This window comes from Labrus mixtus, chromosome 4 (assembly GCF_963584025.1).
Source record: "Labrus mixtus chromosome 4, fLabMix1.1, whole genome shotgun sequence".
Taxonomy (NCBI): Eukaryota; Metazoa; Chordata; class Actinopteri; order Labriformes; family Labridae; genus Labrus; species Labrus mixtus.
Genome location: NC_083615.1, coordinates 21057174 through 21075791, shown reverse-complemented (window position 1 = coordinate 21075791; position 18618 = coordinate 21057174). Strand labels below are relative to the sequence as shown.

General features: G+C 38.7%; 2 protein-coding genes across 2 annotated transcripts in view; both read right to left on the bottom strand.

The window, feature by feature from the left end:
• Nucleotides 1–203: 203 nt before the first annotated feature.
• Nucleotides 204–4562, bottom strand: gins3 (GINS complex subunit 3). The gene is made up of 3 exons (XM_061036304.1): nucleotides 4276–4562; nucleotides 2513–2746; nucleotides 204–1199 (listed from the first exon to the last, which is right to left on the bottom strand). Exons 1-3 carry the CDS (start codon nucleotides 4444–4446, stop codon nucleotides 969–971), a joined length of 636 nt encoding a protein of 211 aa, XP_060892287.1. The 5' UTR covers nucleotides 4447–4562; the 3' UTR covers nucleotides 204–968.
• Nucleotides 4563–7811: 3249 nt separating this feature from the next.
• znrf1 (zinc and ring finger 1) overlaps nucleotides 7812–18618 on the bottom strand; it is a 61862-nt gene continuing 51055 nt past the window's right edge. The window contains exons 3-5 of the mRNA XM_061036316.1: nucleotides 12551–12656; nucleotides 10659–10750; nucleotides 7812–9689 (exon numbers count right to left, since the gene is read on the bottom strand). Of these exons, the coding sequence (XP_060892299.1) occupies nucleotides 10693–10750; nucleotides 12551–12656 (164 nt within the window). The 3' untranslated portion in view covers nucleotides 7812–9689; nucleotides 10659–10692. The remainder of the gene's footprint in view (nucleotides 9690–10658; nucleotides 10751–12550; nucleotides 12657–18618) is intronic.

Genomic DNA, 18618 nt, shown 5'->3' with positions numbered 1-18618 from the left:
TTAGAAGGCCTCGATGCTATATTTTTTATTTAACCAGATAAATAACCCATTGAGATCAGGATCTCTTTCACAAGGGTGACCTGGCCAAGAAGGCAGCAGTACACGTCATACAAAGAAAAATAACAACATTGATTATATTTAAATAACAACCTTAGTGTTAGCCACATTATGGTTTAAAACTGGAGAAAAAAAAATCAAGCAACTGTATTTGTCAGCTGTAACCAGCAAACGTAAGAAACCTTTAATTACTTTAATAAAAACAGTCAAATCACATCAAGAACATAATATTGTATATTACAAGAACCAAATATGCTTCCATAATCTACTAATCAATTAACAGTTTCTGCACCATCAAGCAATAAAAAAAGAGACAAATAAATATGATACAGTTATATTTATAGGGTATCAACCAGTCCTGATATCGTATCTGGATTCAATATATGTTGATAATGATGGCAAACTTCAATGTAATATTTGATTTCTTTCTCAAGTCTGGTCATTTACGACGTCATTTAAAGATATTCGTGTTTTTTTACTTAAAAAAATGAATCAGATGAATCAGATGAAGCATGTAGTCATTCTACTTCTTGAGTGAAACAACTGGAGTTAAATTTAGCTTTAGCTTGCTGTCACTTCAGCCATGCCTCAGAGTGTTGTAGAGACAGTGATTGACATAAAGCCACTTTATTCACTAGTTTTAACTATCTGCACTTAAGAAAAAAGAAAATGTGTGCTACTCTTCCAACTGGCAGCATTTAGGAAAAATGACAGTGATCCCAATCTTTGTCATGATACCCAGCCCTTTTATACTTGACCAATGTTGGGCATCCCAACTTATCTACCCAGAGCATGGGCTACACACAGATGTTGAAACCAAATGAAACAGGAAGTAGGAGTCTGCTTCTACTGTGCTTTGACCTGCTGACTAAGTTGTGACCAGTGTCTTTTGTTTTCACTGCCGGCCTGGGTCAGGGCTGAGCATCAGTCATCTTCCTCTTGCGGTAGTTGAGAACCAGACTGGAGGCGGTGAGTTGGGAGGCCTGGCCCTTCTCCCAGCTCTGGAAGCCGTTCAGGCCGCTCTGCCCGGACCTGAACAGAGTCTTCTCCAGACAGTCCAGGTGCTCAACTAGCACCGACGTGTCCTCATTGTAGGCATTCTGGGAGGAGTCCATGATCCGTCTGAAGCGACCTATGAATGTCTGGAAGGATGATGTCAACAGTTTTGAGGATTGGAGTTGTGGACTTTTTGGTATGCTGGCAACATTTTTAAATCAGAGTGACCTAGTTTGTAAACCAGCAGTAGCAGCACCTTTGATATAAAATTGAATCATAAACCTCTGTTATGTATATTTTTATGTCTCTCGCCTTATGGCAAAACCATCACCAAAAAACACACGGATGTCAAAAATACGGAAACTTTCAAGAGGATGACTCCAGAAATTCCAGAGTTCTACCATCTTGCATATAAAAAAACATCTCACATCCTGTCTTTCATGCGTCTTCAGGTGAGATTTCTACCTGATATATATTTTCTTATTCCTAACATTCTGTCAGGTCTGTGGTGGTTATATGTGTGGTTATAGACCAAGAGGATGGCTTTTTTTTTTTTTTTTTTTTTTTACTTAACACATGTGATAATCTTAAAATGTGTGATGCTTAGAGGAGTCATTCATCAAGCAACAATCCTCCTCCTTGTATTTTTATGTCAGACAATGAGATCAGAGTCAATCTGCCTGGTAACAGCTGCAACAGACAACCAGCACTCTGCAGTGGTTTGTGATCTCATTGCTCCCCCTAGCTGCAGTGTGTTTAATAACACTTCTGTCTCCACAATGCATCTGTTGCTCAGTTACATTTTGTAGCATATAGACTGTGAAATGTGTAATTTGTTTATTTTACCAAATGCATATTCACATTTTTGGGACCTACAGGATTCTAAAGATCGTTTTATATCTCTCATTTACGTCAATGGCAACCCTAAATCATTTTCCTCACAGGTTGGAAATCTAACTGTGTACATCAGCAATGTGGAAATCCTCACAATCTTATTTTGTCAATATATTGTAATACAGCTTTTCGTTTATTTAGTGTTTCAGTTGGTGACAGTTTTAAAAGTGTTGAGTCTGAGTCACTAAAACATCTGCCACCATCAGGAGCCACTGTCCTTTTCTTCTCATGCGGGTTTGTCATCATGATCGAACACTTGATTAATGAGTAATGTGTATAATTAATAGATCATAAATCCATTTAGGTTTTCCAGAGATGTGTTGTGTCCTTAATGAAGTGCTAAAATAATCATTAATCATTTTAAATCAGGAGTCATTTATGCAACACATCGCCCTGTTTGATCATGCATTTGTAAATAGTCATCCTGGATAGAACTTGTAACTCCTGTTATAAAAAGTTGAACGCCTTTTTCAGCAGAATGGATTGACATTAAATGCCAGTCATTACGCTGTCGCTAAACTCCTCTAGCTAGTGCTCTAGTGCTATGGTTTGTGTGTGTGTTCACCTGCAGCAGTGTCTGTGCAATCTCTGGATTCTCCGGGCTGTCAAAGTGCAGCATCTGGGATCCCAGGCCGTAGTAGTAGGGCCCCATCTTATGAAGGTTCACCACGTTGGGATCAGCATTGAAAACAGTCCTCCAGCCTTCCCTGTACACCTTCGGAGTCTCAACTGACAGCACCCGTCTCTTCTTCTCGTACAGACCTTTTGATAACCACACAGGGAGTTCCATCTTTGTACCCTGCAATTAAAGAAACAGACTCCAGAGTCAACACCACAGCTCTCCGAGGTCTGCAGGTAAATGTGTTGGAGCCTATGTGGAATAATTAACCAGGATCAAAGACTGAACTTTTACGTAACACATATTTTAAACTTTTCAGAAGAGCATGGGTGTTATTTATAGAGATCGTACCGACAGCGATGATCAAGAAAAATCGTTCATTTTTAACATTCTCAGCTCTCACAGTCTTTCTTTGAAAACATTCAGACTGAACTGCAAGTAACTACAAACGTTCTACATGAAGACGTCCAGACGAGATGGAACAGCTGCTTCTGTGTGGTAAAAAGGACAATTCTTACACTTCAGTTGTTGCTGCTGCTGCTGCTTCCTGTTCTCCTGTTCGTTTGTGCAGCCAGCACAAAGTTCACATACATTTCTTGGGAATCACTTTAATTTTATTTTATTGCTCTTTAATAAAAAAATGCAATGCCAGGGATGCTGGTGACCTGGCAGTTGGTGCGTGCACCCCATGAACGGAGGCTTAGCATCGTGGAGAGCAGGGGGAGACGGGTTCAGGGTCCAGCCTATGTCTCCTTTCCCACATTTACTACCTGTAAATAACTCCTACCATACATTGCCCATCTTACCTGAATGAGAGTTCCTTTTTTTTAATTTCTTCTTTTGTTGTTTTTAGCTGTGGATGCTTGTATGTGTGCACACTTTAAGGTGAAGCCAAATAATTTTGTTATACAATTGTATAATGACAATAAAGACATTCTATTTCGTTCCACCTTCTCTCTCTCTCTCCCGGTTTTGACTCTTTCCACTATCATATCTCTTAAATTCAAACATAAAAGTCCAAAAATAAATGTTGAAAATGCTGCTTACTACTGCATGGTGCAACCTTAGCCTACACATAATACCTACCAACAAAACCTACGTGTTTTAAATGAACAGAATCAGTTATAGTTATCAGATCAGAAGTGAAAAAAGTGGATCTATGCCTCTCTTGCTGTTAATGACAGTAATGGCGATTTTAGAGAGCTGGCACTGGCATTCATGCATATTAATTACATGAAATGTTTTGTATAACAATACTCTTCGGAGGTCAAGGTTATCGTACTACATTTTCCTAAAATGTAAAGAGTACCCACACTTACTTGTTACATTTGTTTTAATAGAGGTTTACAAGTTACTATTATTTAATATAAACACTCAGTTGTCTTTATATTTACAGTCTGTGATCCTGAGGATTCGTGAAGTGACTTGACATAAATCACGTTTAAATTATATAAACAGAGATTTTCTGTGTTTGTGTTCAACATGCAAACCATATTTCATCCTCTAACAACCTGGTTGATCTCTAGGATTGTAAAGATAGCTTGAATTTACTTTCTTATTTATTATTTTTCTTATAATTTTCACTCACGTACCAATGCCAAAACAATACTGAAGGATGCTTCTCTCTTGGACTTCCTGACAGACTATTTCCTATATAGAAATAAATTAACAACTTTGTTTGAAAGATGTTTATCAGTAACTTTACAAACCTCTGTTATGTCCTGCGAGTCGCTCGATTTCTCCAGGAATCCCAGCCGGGGAAAAGTGCACTCTGTCCGAATAGGAAGTTTCTCATGAGAGAGCAAAATATCGTCAAGAGAAAGGAAGTTCTCCTCCATCCCGACACCAGGCTGTACCGATAGATATGATTGTGTATCCATTTTGAGCAACAAAAAGGGGACAAACGGTGGTCTTGTATTTAATAAATTGACAGACGTCTGCCCTCTTGTGCCTAAAACACTTCCTCACTTGATGCTTGGCGCCAGGATCTGTTAACCAATCAGGGCGCCGCCGTGGCTTCCAGACCAGAGCAATCGATTTGTTTAAATCGAACTCAGTAAAAAAAAAACTTTATTCTAATCTTGTCTTTTACTAACAAAGATGTTCTTTTTCTTAGTTTAATATAAGATTGAGAATTACTGAAACAATACTTTAACTATTTGAACATCATCTCTGGCAGTAAAATTAATTACAAAATACAAATCATCTTTATGCCATTGAGATGAAATTAGAAATTCAGCCTTTAGAGGTCAGCGTACTCCCATTACAAATTTAGATCCTTTTTGACCTGTTACAAGAGCGATCAAGAAGCTTCATAACATTGATAATAATAATAATAATAATAATAATAATAATAATAGCAATAACAATAATAATAATAATATAATAACAATAATAATAATAATAATAATAACAATAACAATAATAACTATATAATAATAACAATAATAATAATATAATAATAATACAATAACAATAATAACAATATAATAATAATAACAATAACAATAATAACAATATAATAATAACTATTATATTATTACATTCCATCAAGCAATTTTTTTAATTGATTATCTGTACCTGTAGGTTGTGCATTGAAAAACACATCAATTCCCACAGAGATCATCTCAGTCTATGAGCTGCATGCTATGATACACAGTGGATATTGTGCGTCACAAAAATAGGTGATGAGGTTAGCAGTTAGGATTATTATTTGGTTTCTTTAGGCCCACTGTTGTGCACAATGATGTGCTTCCCCAGCCTTGCTGAAATCTACACTGCCCTCTGTCTGAAAACTCACCGTGTCATGGTCTTATTAAGGGACATGGATGATGTCATGCAGCCAAGAGGCTTGTTAATCTTTGAAGTGGTGGGTAAGAGGCATCACACCACGTTGTGATCAGTGTTTGAAGAACAGATGAAATAGCTTATAAATCTTGAAAACTTCCAAAAACTGTTTCTCTATAAGTTAAGTAACTATCCCCTGAGCTTCTGAATCCAACATTAAGTGTAGTGAAGGTGGTTTGTTTGAATACAAAACGCTCTTTGGTTAGGCTTAGCCACAATAACTTTTAGGTTCAGTACATACAATTAAGTCCATCTGTTAGTGTTATTATGTTCAAGCAGTGGGCTATTGAATGTTTAATGGCTTGACTCGATTATTCGAAAATTAGCTGGGAAGTCTATAGTCACAGTGGAGTGCTAACAGTGGAGTTACATGGTGCAAAATCAAAGTCTATTTTCTTTCATCTATGATCACAAAAAACAAAAAAATAAAGTTGCGGCCCAGTCGTAGGTCTTTTGGTTTAAATTTTAGTTTGTGGCAAAGAGAAATTAAATAGTTATCATTATAATTTTGCTAGATTATCAAGAACTACCTTTCTGATGACATGAAATAATGAGGAAGCACATCGCTCGTCACTCTGAGTGATGCACATTGTAAGGCTTCGTCTCCTGGAAGAAAGTTTGTGTTGTCACAGAGCGGATACTCACCTGCTCGTCACTGACCGTGTCAGTCAGCTGCCTGAAATTTAGGATGATGGTTTTTGTGGTTTCATCACTATGAAAGTACCTACAATATCATAGTATACCCCCCCCCCCCCATACTCCACAGCCTCCAAACTACATAGCTTTGCCTTGTCATCGGTCTCCCATTTATTTGCTACCTGTCTCTGTTTTGTTTTTGTTATGTTCTTTGATTGGTCCCTCCACTATTTAAAGCATCCTTGGGTCCCTTAAAAAGGCGCTATATCAATTGAATGTTTTATCATTATTATTATTATTATCATTATTATTATTATTATTATTATTATTAGCTCTTTATCCCTTGTTTATCTTATCTTATCTTGGGGCGGCAGTAGCTCAGTCTGTAGGGACTTAGCTGGAGAGGTGCCAGATCACCTCCTGAGCACTGCCGAGGTGCCCTTGAGCAAGGCACCAAACCCCTTCCCCACCACCAGTCCATAGGATCCTATTTGTGATCAGTAAAGTAAAATCTTAATCTTAAAATCAAGACCAGCAGCAACTCTAGGCTACAATATTCAGTTAGTTGGTGAAACACCTGCATATGTATTTAGTATATTAGAACTGACCCATAAGAACTTAAAGTTACGTTCTGAGCTCTAAAGTTCCTCTGCACTGAGTTGAACATCTTTGCAGGAGTTAAAACCCTTATATTATGAATGGTGCAGTGTGAGCACAGAGCAGCCCGTGTTGTGTGAATGACTAACTCATCACTTGTCACTCGAGGCAGTTTTCCTGTCAGCTTCACATCACTACAGAAGCTCCTTTGGGAGTTCACTGAATTAAATTCTTAATACCAGCAAATATGAAATGTAACGCACGTATAAAGGGACTACAGAGATATAAAACAGCCATAAAAGCAAAGGCAGCAACAACTTTTCTACCTATCATCAGCTTAGCATAGTGAGCAGCGTGTCATGTTTTCATGAGGGGATTCTTTCTCAGTTTTTATGTTTCAGAAATTAAATGTTGTTCTTTTGATAGCAAGCTACAGACAATCTGGAGTTGCTTTGGCAGATTGTTCTATTTTTTTTTTTAGGATTCATGGGTCTTTAAGTCATGTTGGACAATTTTTGAGAGAGAAAATCCGTCAATAGGATGCACTGCAGCAACAGAACATGTGCTTTAAGTAAGAGTCACACAAGGGAAAGGGAAAGTAACAGCTTTTGTGATAGAGAGCTGAAGATACACACTTGTGTAAACAGAAACATAAGGACAAATGGCAACTGTGATAACCAAGGTATATTTCAGTTTGAAACATCTAAATGATCTTAATTATGATTAGGATTTACATTCAGCCAGATCCCTTTAAACTCTGGGTACATTTAAGATTAAATCAGTAGTTCAAGTGACAGAAACATACATGTTTAGGGTGCTGCAGTTCAGAATTTAATTTTTTTTCTCTTCTCTATCTTATTCCTATAACAATGGCTGCTGAGGCTATGAGGAATTGTACTGTGTGGAGAAATTCATTCAAATGACTAAATAGTACAAGATTACACTGAGCCTGTTTAGAGATATGATGGTTCCTTCACATTCATCCTGAAATAACTCCTGGAGTGTGTCTCATTAATGTGTCACTAATAGAAAAAAGGTATGTTAGGAAAATTGTGTGTCTATAGGCCCAGAAATACCCCAAGGATTTTAATATGTGTGATGGAAATCCCAGTGCTTCAGTTTCCATACGACGTATGTGGGTCACAAAATGAAAGTTCAACATAGAGTCTGTCATCTAGCACAATTTATTCCACCATTTGTTTACAGTAGCTTTGTAAATGCAGTTTGTTCGTAAGTTGATTTGTAGTAGTCGTCATACATCAGCTCTTGGCATTCTGAAGAGTGAGTAACACCTCACATGATTTGAATATTAAACAAATATTGTTAAATATGAACAAATGAATAAATAAGCCCCGTTCAGTGGATCCACTGTGGGACTACAGAGTCCTTTATTGGGTCTGAGTGGCTCACGTCTCCACTCGCAGTCAGCCAGACCTTCTCTAGCAGAAACACAATGTGGGGAACCGACAGTAGCATAGACCAACAGGGGCCTCTTGACTCACACACTCAAACGCACATGCACACACAGTCATATGCACAGAGACGCACTCACACACACACACACACACACACTTGAGGCTCTCACGAGAAAATGACTAATCATGATCACATGAAAAAATCTGGCAGATCTAAAAAGAAAGAACCCAGAGAGGTTACGTGTATAATTTACAATATGTCATGTCGCTTCTCTGTAGCTGTAAACATCAGCAAAGTAAAGGGAGGACTGCCAGTCACACACACAGGGAACATGGACACCTAGACTGTAAACATTTCAATACACAGACACACATAGCACTGTCCAAGTCAGCTCTCTACACTGACCTTTCACGCTGGCTCTCACTCTCTCACACACACACACACACACACACACACACACACACACACACACATACACACTCACACTCACACACACACTCACACTCACGCACAGTAGGCTTCTGCAAAAGCTATGTTGTCACGGTTCCAAGCTCGCACACACGCTCACACATAATTTACATACACATACCAGACAAAGCCTGACACCGGAGCATCTCAAACACACATTAAACAGTAGGAGCAAACACTACATTTCTGGCCCCTTCCCCCCCCTCCTGATCAGAACTGAGCAAGCTCAAACCGCGCCTCTCAATCCCAGGTCCGTCATCAAACCACCCCCTTCATCCTATAGTCACGAGGCAAGCTGACATCTAAGTTTGTTTGTTTTGTTTGTTTTTTTTACATTTTTTTCACCCTCCATCCTGCCCACAAACCAGGACAAAGAAGCATTTTGGGGACTTTACGAAGTGAATATAATGCGCCAATTTGTCTGGGTGGGGGTGCTCCGAACTGAGGCAGAGACTTTGAGAAAGAAGGACACCAGGACCCAGTCTGCCGTTAGAGGAAGTCATCAAGTTGGAGTCCCGTTGTGAGATGAGAGGCCCACTAAAAATGTACAAGTCTGTTTGTCAAAACAAGCCTCAGCAACTCAACAGTTCTCTACACATCGATGACCCCCTCCCTCTCCTTCTTGTCCTCATCGTCTTCCTTGGTGTGGGTTTTTCCTCCCCTTTTCTCTCCGGCCTCCCTCCCTGCTCTGCTTCCTCAGATCTCCACAGTTAAGGCCATGGGAGGGCTGCTTGACATGATTGACTGACAGTCCTGGATCCGGATACAAGATGTAAGGCTGGCTGATGGAGGCCTGCGAGGACCTGAGCTCTTCAGGGAGGCGAATGGACACTCGGGTTGAAGGGGGCTTTGAGGCAAAGTAAGCTCTTTAAGGGACTCTAATGGCCTTCGAATGGGGTCTGGAGAGAAGCAAGGACAGGAGTAGTTGCGTATGTAAGCAGTCTCTTCAGCAGTGGTAAAGAGGGACTCGGGGAGGGGGCCGTTAAATGTACGATGGTTTGAGAGTCAGGTGGTTTTTTTTTGGTTCAGTTTACAAGGAATAATTATCTTGATAAGGTTTATGGATTCTGTCAGGGTAAGTATGTGTTGATCGCTTTGATTGTTTTTATCCTACTCGGTTGCGTCTGTCCACATATCCATGGCAGGACCACAAGATGTCCTGCAGACACAGAGGGAGGAAGTGTATGAATTATGAATTATGAAAATGATGAATACAACTTGCAATCCACTGTTCATTTCAAGCTTTGTGAGCAGCATGGCTCTGAAGTTGAGGCCGTTTTTTTGTACATTATTGGACATTATCCTTGCTGAACAAACCAAAGAAAGGATTTGCAGTAACAATTAAAATTCAGGTCACAATATTCATTATTAAATAGTTGCTTATTAGCATGCTAAGCCCTTATTAGTACCTTATTCTACAAGATCCATAGTCTATATTCTAATGACTGCTTATTGACAGTAAGTGAGGAAGTTGTTGAACATGAATTATGATCTTAATATGCTTATGCTTTATATCTACCTTATAAGGTCCATACCCACCCTCCCCTACCTTCCTCTCATCCCTTCATCTTGTTTGTATAACTCTAGGAACAGTCTGGGCCGTGATCAGCTCGGTCAGAATAATGCCTGAGACGGAACTCACACCCTGACTCAGTCCAACTGACAGCATCCTCTTCCGTCATGCTCATTATCTTAACATACATTCACATGACCTATCATTAAATATCGAAAACGCATACTGTTGTGGCATGGCCCTTGCTAGTGAATGCACAGGCAAAGTCTTGTTCATGTTTAACATGATGCTCTGCAGATCTTTTATTTCCCGATGGCAGCACATTTGTATGTTGTATTTAAAGTCGATTTTTAAACGTTTTTATCAACTCAACTACAACGTGACCTGCTGCTGGTCGCAGCGTGAGCAAGTGCCCTCGGGCAAACTAAATTGTTTATGACTGCGGAACATTTTCTACCAATTATCAGTTCAAATGATTCTGTACTCAGTTAAATACATTAAATCTGTTACGTCATTGAAGGAAGTTTACAAGCACAGTCTCACATATCACACAGTCATACATATGTGGCAATAATCAGCTTTCAGACTGAAGTGTGTGTGTGTTCTTTTTCTCACCTTGAACAGTGTTCATAATGGGCCTGGTGATCAGTCAGTCAGAGGGGTGTTCAGGGCAGGACCGATTGATCTCAAACCACGAGTCTATACAGCTGGAGGAACACACAAACACACAAACACGTTGTCAGACCACATGCACATATAATGCAGCTGCTAATACAGAGGATATTGTGTGTGTATATTAAAGCCATTCAAAGATTTACATAATGAACTCAAAAGGTCATCAGCCCTGAATTTAACAAATGAATATGAATTTGATAATGCAAGACATTTCATAGGATAACACTTGAATTGTACAGTTATCTTAAATGATTCAGTAGGCCTACTACAGAGGATTGTTGCTAAAGTAACAAGTGGGCAAGTTGGAAGGTTTCCATGCACTCCCACAACAGCAGAAGAGACAATATACAATATATAATTGAGACCGAGAGGAAACATAACAGCAGTGTTACAGCACACTCAAATGTACCTCCACATTCTCATCCACTTTCTGTGATTCTTGTAATTCTTCTTGTAATTCTCAGAGGAAACTCTTTTACCTCAGTGAAATAGCAATCGAAATAAAAGCAGTAATAATATCAGCGCCATAATATGCACACATCTATAAGGGGTGTATGCATTTTAAAATGTAGGTTAAGTTAAATTACAGAGAAATACAGAGAACAAATAAAGCAAACTTGAAGTATTTCAATTTAAAGAAGTCCTTGAAAGAACTGTTGTATTGTATTAACAATAGTATACATTCTAATATATAGCAAAAAGTCTGTGTACGATTTATTCCTGTACAAGTTCTATTAAGAATAAATCCATGTTTTTGCATTGTTGTAAGGTACAAGTTAAAGTCTACATTAAACATGCTCAAGCACTTCACAGTTGTATTTGGTTGATACTATTTTTGAACCAGTATTGTTATCTTCAGGCAGAAAATGCCGGGAAAAAGGTTTGGAAGAACTGCTTCATCGGAATCCTGGATGCTAATTTTAATGCTAATGTTGCTGCAAATAAAAGATTGGAAAGTAGTTATCTGTCATATAACTGTGAAGTCCAATCAATGCATTACTTCATCTCAAAAAATAAAGTTCAGTAGAAATGATGGATCATGTTTCTCTGTGTTCTATATTTAAATGTCTAATGCTATTATTTGTCCTTTATGAATTAAACTATGATTTGCACCTGTGTTTTTAATGTTCTACATTAAAAAAGTATCTGTGAGTTTTATTAAAACATTGAGTTAAACCGGGATGGAAATCAGCTGATCTGCTTTATGGCACAAAACAGGAAGAGGGTGCTGTTTGTGGAGAGATGAAAAGTTCACGTGATGGAAAGCAAACGCAGACGTGAACAGCAAAAATGTTCTGTTAATTAAAATTTACATTTAATATGTAAACATTATAAATAGCCTATATTCAAAATATTAATTACATAGAAACGTGAGGAAAAACTAAAGAAGCAATATCCTTTTGTCTGAGAAAGCGCTAAGACTCATGGGTAATACCCACGCAACTAAACACTAGCAGCCTTCGGGTGTCTTTAGCCTGTTCACATTTGTTTATGATTCTTTTTTAAAAGACGACAGATAGTTTACCTGACTGGGAATGTTTAAAAACTGCACCGCACAGCTCTGTCATTATCCAGTGATAATACAAAAACAACCTCTAATTCAAAGTCAACAAGCAATGTCCATCTTTAAGGAAAGTTTTTTATTGCCATGCAGGAAGTAGATTTAATTAAAAGAAGTGCAACATTATATAACAGGCAATGATTCATTTCTGTGTGTGTGTGATTGTGTGTGTGAGCGTGTGTGTGTGTGTGTGTGTGTGATTGTGTGTTTGAGCGTGTGTGTGTGTGTGTGATTGTGTGTTTGAGCGTGTGTGTGTGTGTGTGTGTGTCACCTTTTGTGGTAGATGCAGAGGCACGGCAGTCTGGCTATGGTGTCCCCTTGCTGCAGTTCCTCTAGACAAATCACACACTCACCGGCATCCCTCGCCAACACATCATCTAAAGTGGCAGGCGCACACACACACACACACACACACACACAGAAACACAAACAGGAGAACATACATCAGTATGCACCGAAGACAGCCACAATTTCAGACTCCGGCAGCATATATCAAACACAGCAGGGAGCAGTAAGGACAGCAGGTTGGTGCATTACATGCAGTAAATGAAGTGGATAGTTCCTGCTTTGCCAATAAACATGCACAAGAACCAAATTCAAGATGAATAAGAAGTCTCAAGGCTGTTTGGACAGGAGAAAAATTACCAGACCATCATGTGGAAACTCATCATCATAGAAAAATTGAAATTTTTTACCCAAGTAACTGTTATTATGAATGTAGGCTTTAAAAAAGGTGTTTAAATGGTCTACATGTAAGGTGATTTAATATTCTCAAAAAAAGTTTATTACATTTTTTTTTTCATAATACAGAATTTATATTTGGTTCAATTGTAGTCAAAACTTTTCTGGAAAGTTGTTCCGCTTCTGCCCTGTGAGTTGATAACATAACGTTTTATGCACGTTAACATTTGAAGCCCCGAAACATTTAGCTTCAAATCTTAAGTATTCCCATAATACATAATCATGCTCATAAAAACCTTTCTAAATCTCCCATGTCATCAGATTCAGGAAAAATGGATGAATGATATATCTCCCAGGCTCTTATCTGAATCCTCTGAATGATGCATTAATTAACAATAAACATATACAGTTCATATAAACATTATGGAACAATAATACAAAAAATAAGGGTGTTAAGCTTTAATACAAAAATAAAATAGTTGAAAGACATAACACCATAAGTGTATGGCACTTGACCAACCCAGCTGACCTAGCTCGTCCAATAAGGCAGCAGTCCGACCTTCAATTGATGATATATACTCTACTAGTATCAGTTCTGCATGTGATTTATGTTTGTGATTTTTATGTCATAATTGGAAAGACAGGGCAGTGGACAGAGTCAGAAATCAGGGAAGGAGTGGGGAATGACATGTAGGAAAGGAGCCACAGGTCGGATTATAAGCCATCTTGGCAGCTTCTGTACATGGGATGTGCTAACTAACCACCAAAGACACAACACAGACCTATTTTCAAGCATTAGGAACACCAAGCTGCTGTCATGAATGTGTTGGGGAAAACAACAGAATGGCTTTGTCAATGATTTAAAGTTGAGGTTGCGACTTAGTTTCTTTTTTTTTTCTACGGACAATAGGAATGAAAACCAGAAACTGAAAGGATTAAAACCATTTTAATATAAAATAGTTTAAAATAATGTGAATTAGAATTGAGTTCAGCAATGACACTTCACCTCAACTGGTTCCACAAATGTTGCATTTAAAACATATAATCATGTGAAGATATCATGTGATTGTTCTGGTATTACAAATATGAACGTGTTTTGTAACGTGTACTATTGGGAGAACAGAACGTGAACAAAGGGCTCTTCGCCCACGAGTGGAGTGACTTTGTTTGTAAATGTGACAAAATAACACTGTCCAGCCCAGAACTTTGGTTCCGCAGCTTCCTTACAGAGATCTTTGGACCCCACAAGATCTCACATCTGGTCTCAGCACAAGAGGAACTCAATCTTTTCCTGCTAAAACATGTTGTTTAGACTTTCATCCTGTAGAATAAATCTCAGAGGGAAATAACCTGTCCGTTTGGACTGACCACATGCCGGTAAGGCCGAGAGTGTTTTATGACCCTGCAGAGACTGGTGCCATCTCCATCAGTTAGAAAAACAGATAAATTTCACTCCAACTCGGACACGGGACATATCAGCACCTCCAGAGAGAAAAAAAAAACATGGAGTCATTCACATTCCTTAAGGTGCAGCTTTAAATTAATTCCAAAAGAAACTTCAACATGAGCGGGTTCAAATCTGCATTTTCTGCAAAGACACTGTAAATGGTTGATGATAATGAATGAAATTAATTTGCGTTTCTCTTATAGACCAACAGCCAACGGAAAATCACACACACACACACACACACACACACACACACACACACACACACACACACACACACACACACACACACACACACACACATACAGGAGAAATGGCCTTTTAGAGTACTCCTCTTTACTAAATATTAAATAATGTGGATTTCAGATCAAATTGTTCAGTAATACCTCTTATGTTTATCTCCTTTATTAATACATCTGTAGAATAGATATATATGGATGGATAGATGGATGGGATGGGATGGAGGGATATAGGGCACATAAGGACAGAGAGTAGACTGTGAGGCAGCGAGACAGAAGACATATGCTCAGACTGCAAATCAGCTTAGTTCTTCAACAAACTCCCATAACCCCTCTCTTCTCTCCCCTCCTTTGCCCTCACTCTATCTCTCTCTCCTCGTATGACCCCCCCTCTGTTATTCCTTTGTTCACTGTAGAACATCCTTACATCCCTCCATCCTCAGTCGCCCCCTCCTCCTCCTGAAACAACCCCAGCATCTCTCCAACAGAGCGCTTCAGATTAAATCTCTCTCTGGAATCTGCATGCTCTGTCTGAAAAAACAATACAGCATCGCCACTCCTCCTCTACCTTGTATATACATGGAATACAAATCCAACCAGGAAGCACTCAAAGATTAATCTACCCCAGAAAAAGTCCCACAGTCCTTCAAGAGACACAGCGGTTCATGCTTGGCTGTGTGTGCGAGCGTGTATTAAATCTAAAGTCAACATCTGACCCCAGCTGTAATAATCAAGGGAAGAGGGTTGTTCAATCTTGTTTCCTTCACCTGTGAAAAAAAAAAAATGAGGTCATCTGGATAAAGTTAGAGCCATAACTCAACGTAGTGCTGCTTCAGGCCAAAACTCTTTAAACTGACTGCAGTACAAACTGCAGCTGCAAGATTTCTAAGTAGATCAGATAGGAGAGCGTCAACACTGTTAAAGTTACCTCCACTGACTCCATATGAACGCCAGAGCTCATTATGATGTGTTTTTGTTAACTTTGAAAGCCTCTGAGAATCTAAGAGCAACATAAGTGGGCTTTGACTCATTAGTACCAGCACATGACCTTATGATACTTTTCCCCAGGCTAAACCCAGTTACTATAGTACAACAAGCACCACCATTCTTAAGAACTACTCAGAGATTGAATACCTTCTAGTGGTGGTCTTTGGATGCTGAAATGTTCAATAGAAAGTGTCCTTACCCCTATGCAGAGGTGGACAGAAAATATTTTAATTAGATAAAAGTACAAGTACTTTGATCAAATTTTACTCAAGTACAAGTAAAAGTACCAGATTAAAAATGCACTCAAGTAAAAGTAAAAAGTAACTTGTTTTTACTTTAAGTAAAAGTTTTAGTTACTTTTTTAACAACGGCTCTCTCTTGTGTAGTGCAAAAAGGAGAGGAGAATTTAAATCTCAAAGTTGTTTAATAAGTTAAGGTAAATCTTTACAAAATAAAACAAGTTGACACACAACATTTAAAACCCTTTTTAGGCCTAATTGTTTTGTTTTTTAGCTCTAACGGTTGTGATTAAAAATGTAGTGAAGTAAAATAATTAACCTTAAACAAAACTTAATGTTACCTACTTAAGTAAAATGACATATTTTAAAAACTTCTTAAAAAGTACAATTAAATCAAAAAAGTATTCAACTACATCAATGCAAGTAAATGTAATTTGCTACTTTCCACCTCTGCACCTATGTTACAAAAATAGAAAGTTGTTTGTCTTCGCCTATTTGAACAGCAGAGCCTGTCAAAGGGTTTCCATGGGGAAAAAAAAGTTCTATGGGATGATCTGATCTAAATTTGTCCTGTTATTGGCAGCATGAAAGCGCCCATGCAGCCAGTTTAAAGACAATCAGCTGTTTAGATCATGAAATATTCAAAAACTTCCCCCCCACTTGCAGGTACTGAATCAGCTTGTTGATTGATGTCAAAATTTACAGTCATCCATATTACTGTAATGATTAATCCAAAAGGAAACTGTTCCTAAAGTTCAACAAAGTGGGATTAAACTTGGAATCGTTGTAACTCAACATTGACATAATACCGTCTTACAAAGCTGGTAGTTTAAAGTCGTATCAAAACAGATGTATACAGATCCATCAGAAAGGTTACATTTCAGAAACATTCATTCAGACTCCTTTCAATAGAGTTTTTTTTCAGCTGCTACATGTTTTGTGACATTCAACAGTTCATCATTCAACAGTAGCGGCTGCGGCTCAGGTGGTAGAGCTGGTCGTCTCCTATTCGGAAGGTCAGGGGTTCAATCCCCGGCTCCTGCAGCAACATGTCTGATGTGTCCTTGGGCAAGACACTTAACCCCAAGTTGCTCTCGCTGCTTCGTCGGTGGCATATTAATGTGTGAAACCAGTCCCTTACTGACCATGGACATGCTTATTATGGTTAATAGCACAAGTAGAATTTAGGTATCATAAAGGGACTTTGGTAAAGGACAAGGCAATGTTTACGTCAAGTTTAACCACCTCAGTGAATCATGAATAAATTTAAACGGTTGTGGCAGTAGTGGCCTGAACTAAAGTGTTTGGCAGACAGATGCAGGGAATAAAAGACAGACATAAACATGGCCAATCAACAAAGTCCAGTGTTGAAAAATGAAGCCAATGTGGAAATACAAAAAAAAAGTGTAGTTCTTCAAGTGTCCACCTGAGGCTCTAAAAGCCAAGGAAACCCCATTAACATCCATCCATTATCGAAAACCACTTATCCCGGGCAAGGTTTGAGGTGGCTGGAGCCGGTCCCAGCTGTCATTGGGCCAGAGGTGAGGTAAACCCTGGACTGGTCGCCAGCCAATCACAGGGCTGCAACCATTTACTTTGTCAAATAAAACGCTTTGGATCAATTCAAATTAATTTGATGCTGAAATGGCTTAATTTTCATATATTTTGTTTGATATCATTTATTGTTAGCTTGTGTGTTTTTTGGTTTATCATATTTTTTTAATATTTATAGTTTTGTGGTATTGCCACACATATAGTTGTTGTCTAGTGCTATTATTTGATTCTCATATCCTTATTTGGTTTGGCTAAATTGTTTCTGCAACCTTGATGTAAACAAAGAGTAGAATTTAATAGATTTTTCTAAAATTGAACTGATTTGAACTGTACCAAATAGAAGTGTCTTCAATGAAATCAGTTGAAAAGATTGATCACTTGGGGGCAGTCCATGTGTGCTCCCAGGTCATGCAGACTTTCAGGGGTCTCTCAATCATCAGCTCTCTCACCTGCCTGTCTCCCTCTTGACTTTCAGCTGTCTCTTCTTCCTGCTGGCCTGCCAACCGAAAAGGCATTTGGCATCCACCGTCTCACATCAATTATGAGTGAGAGGAGTGGATCTTTGCTCCCCTGAATCACACACTCTTCCTCTTTCTTCTCTCTTTCAGTGTCCTCTGGTGACCTGAGCTACAATAGCAAAACTGAATGTCTCGTATCCTTCGCCTTTCTCTCTCTTACCGTTTGCTCACTGACATATCTCCTGCTTTCTATGTCTTCATACCACTCTCCAGGCTCTACTCTACAAACTGAGTGTGTATCTGACGCCCCCCTTTCTCTCTGCGAGGGGTTATATTTAGCGAGAGGGTAATATCATCATGCGAAGTCCGAGCCCAGAAAAGATCAAGTGGTCAGCTCACGTGGACTCAGTTTGATACCTATAACCTTCGCCTGCTTCACACAATCTCATGCAACGTTTGCCAACACCAGCGATTCCAGTCCAATGTTAGACTTTGTGTTTCCATTGTTTACTCCAGAAATGTAAGCTCAAAGTTGTTACTTGTCAGTCATTCAGAGCAGCAAAGATGGGACAGTAAGTTTCACTTGGGGAAATTGTTTTTTTTTTATTAATGTAAAAAAAACGTGTGTCAGATGTTTACTATATAGATATTTTGTAATCAGTGTGTTAATTTGATATATTGCCAATCCTTAACTTGAACAAGGAAAAGTACTTCTTGCATCTGAGGAGCATATT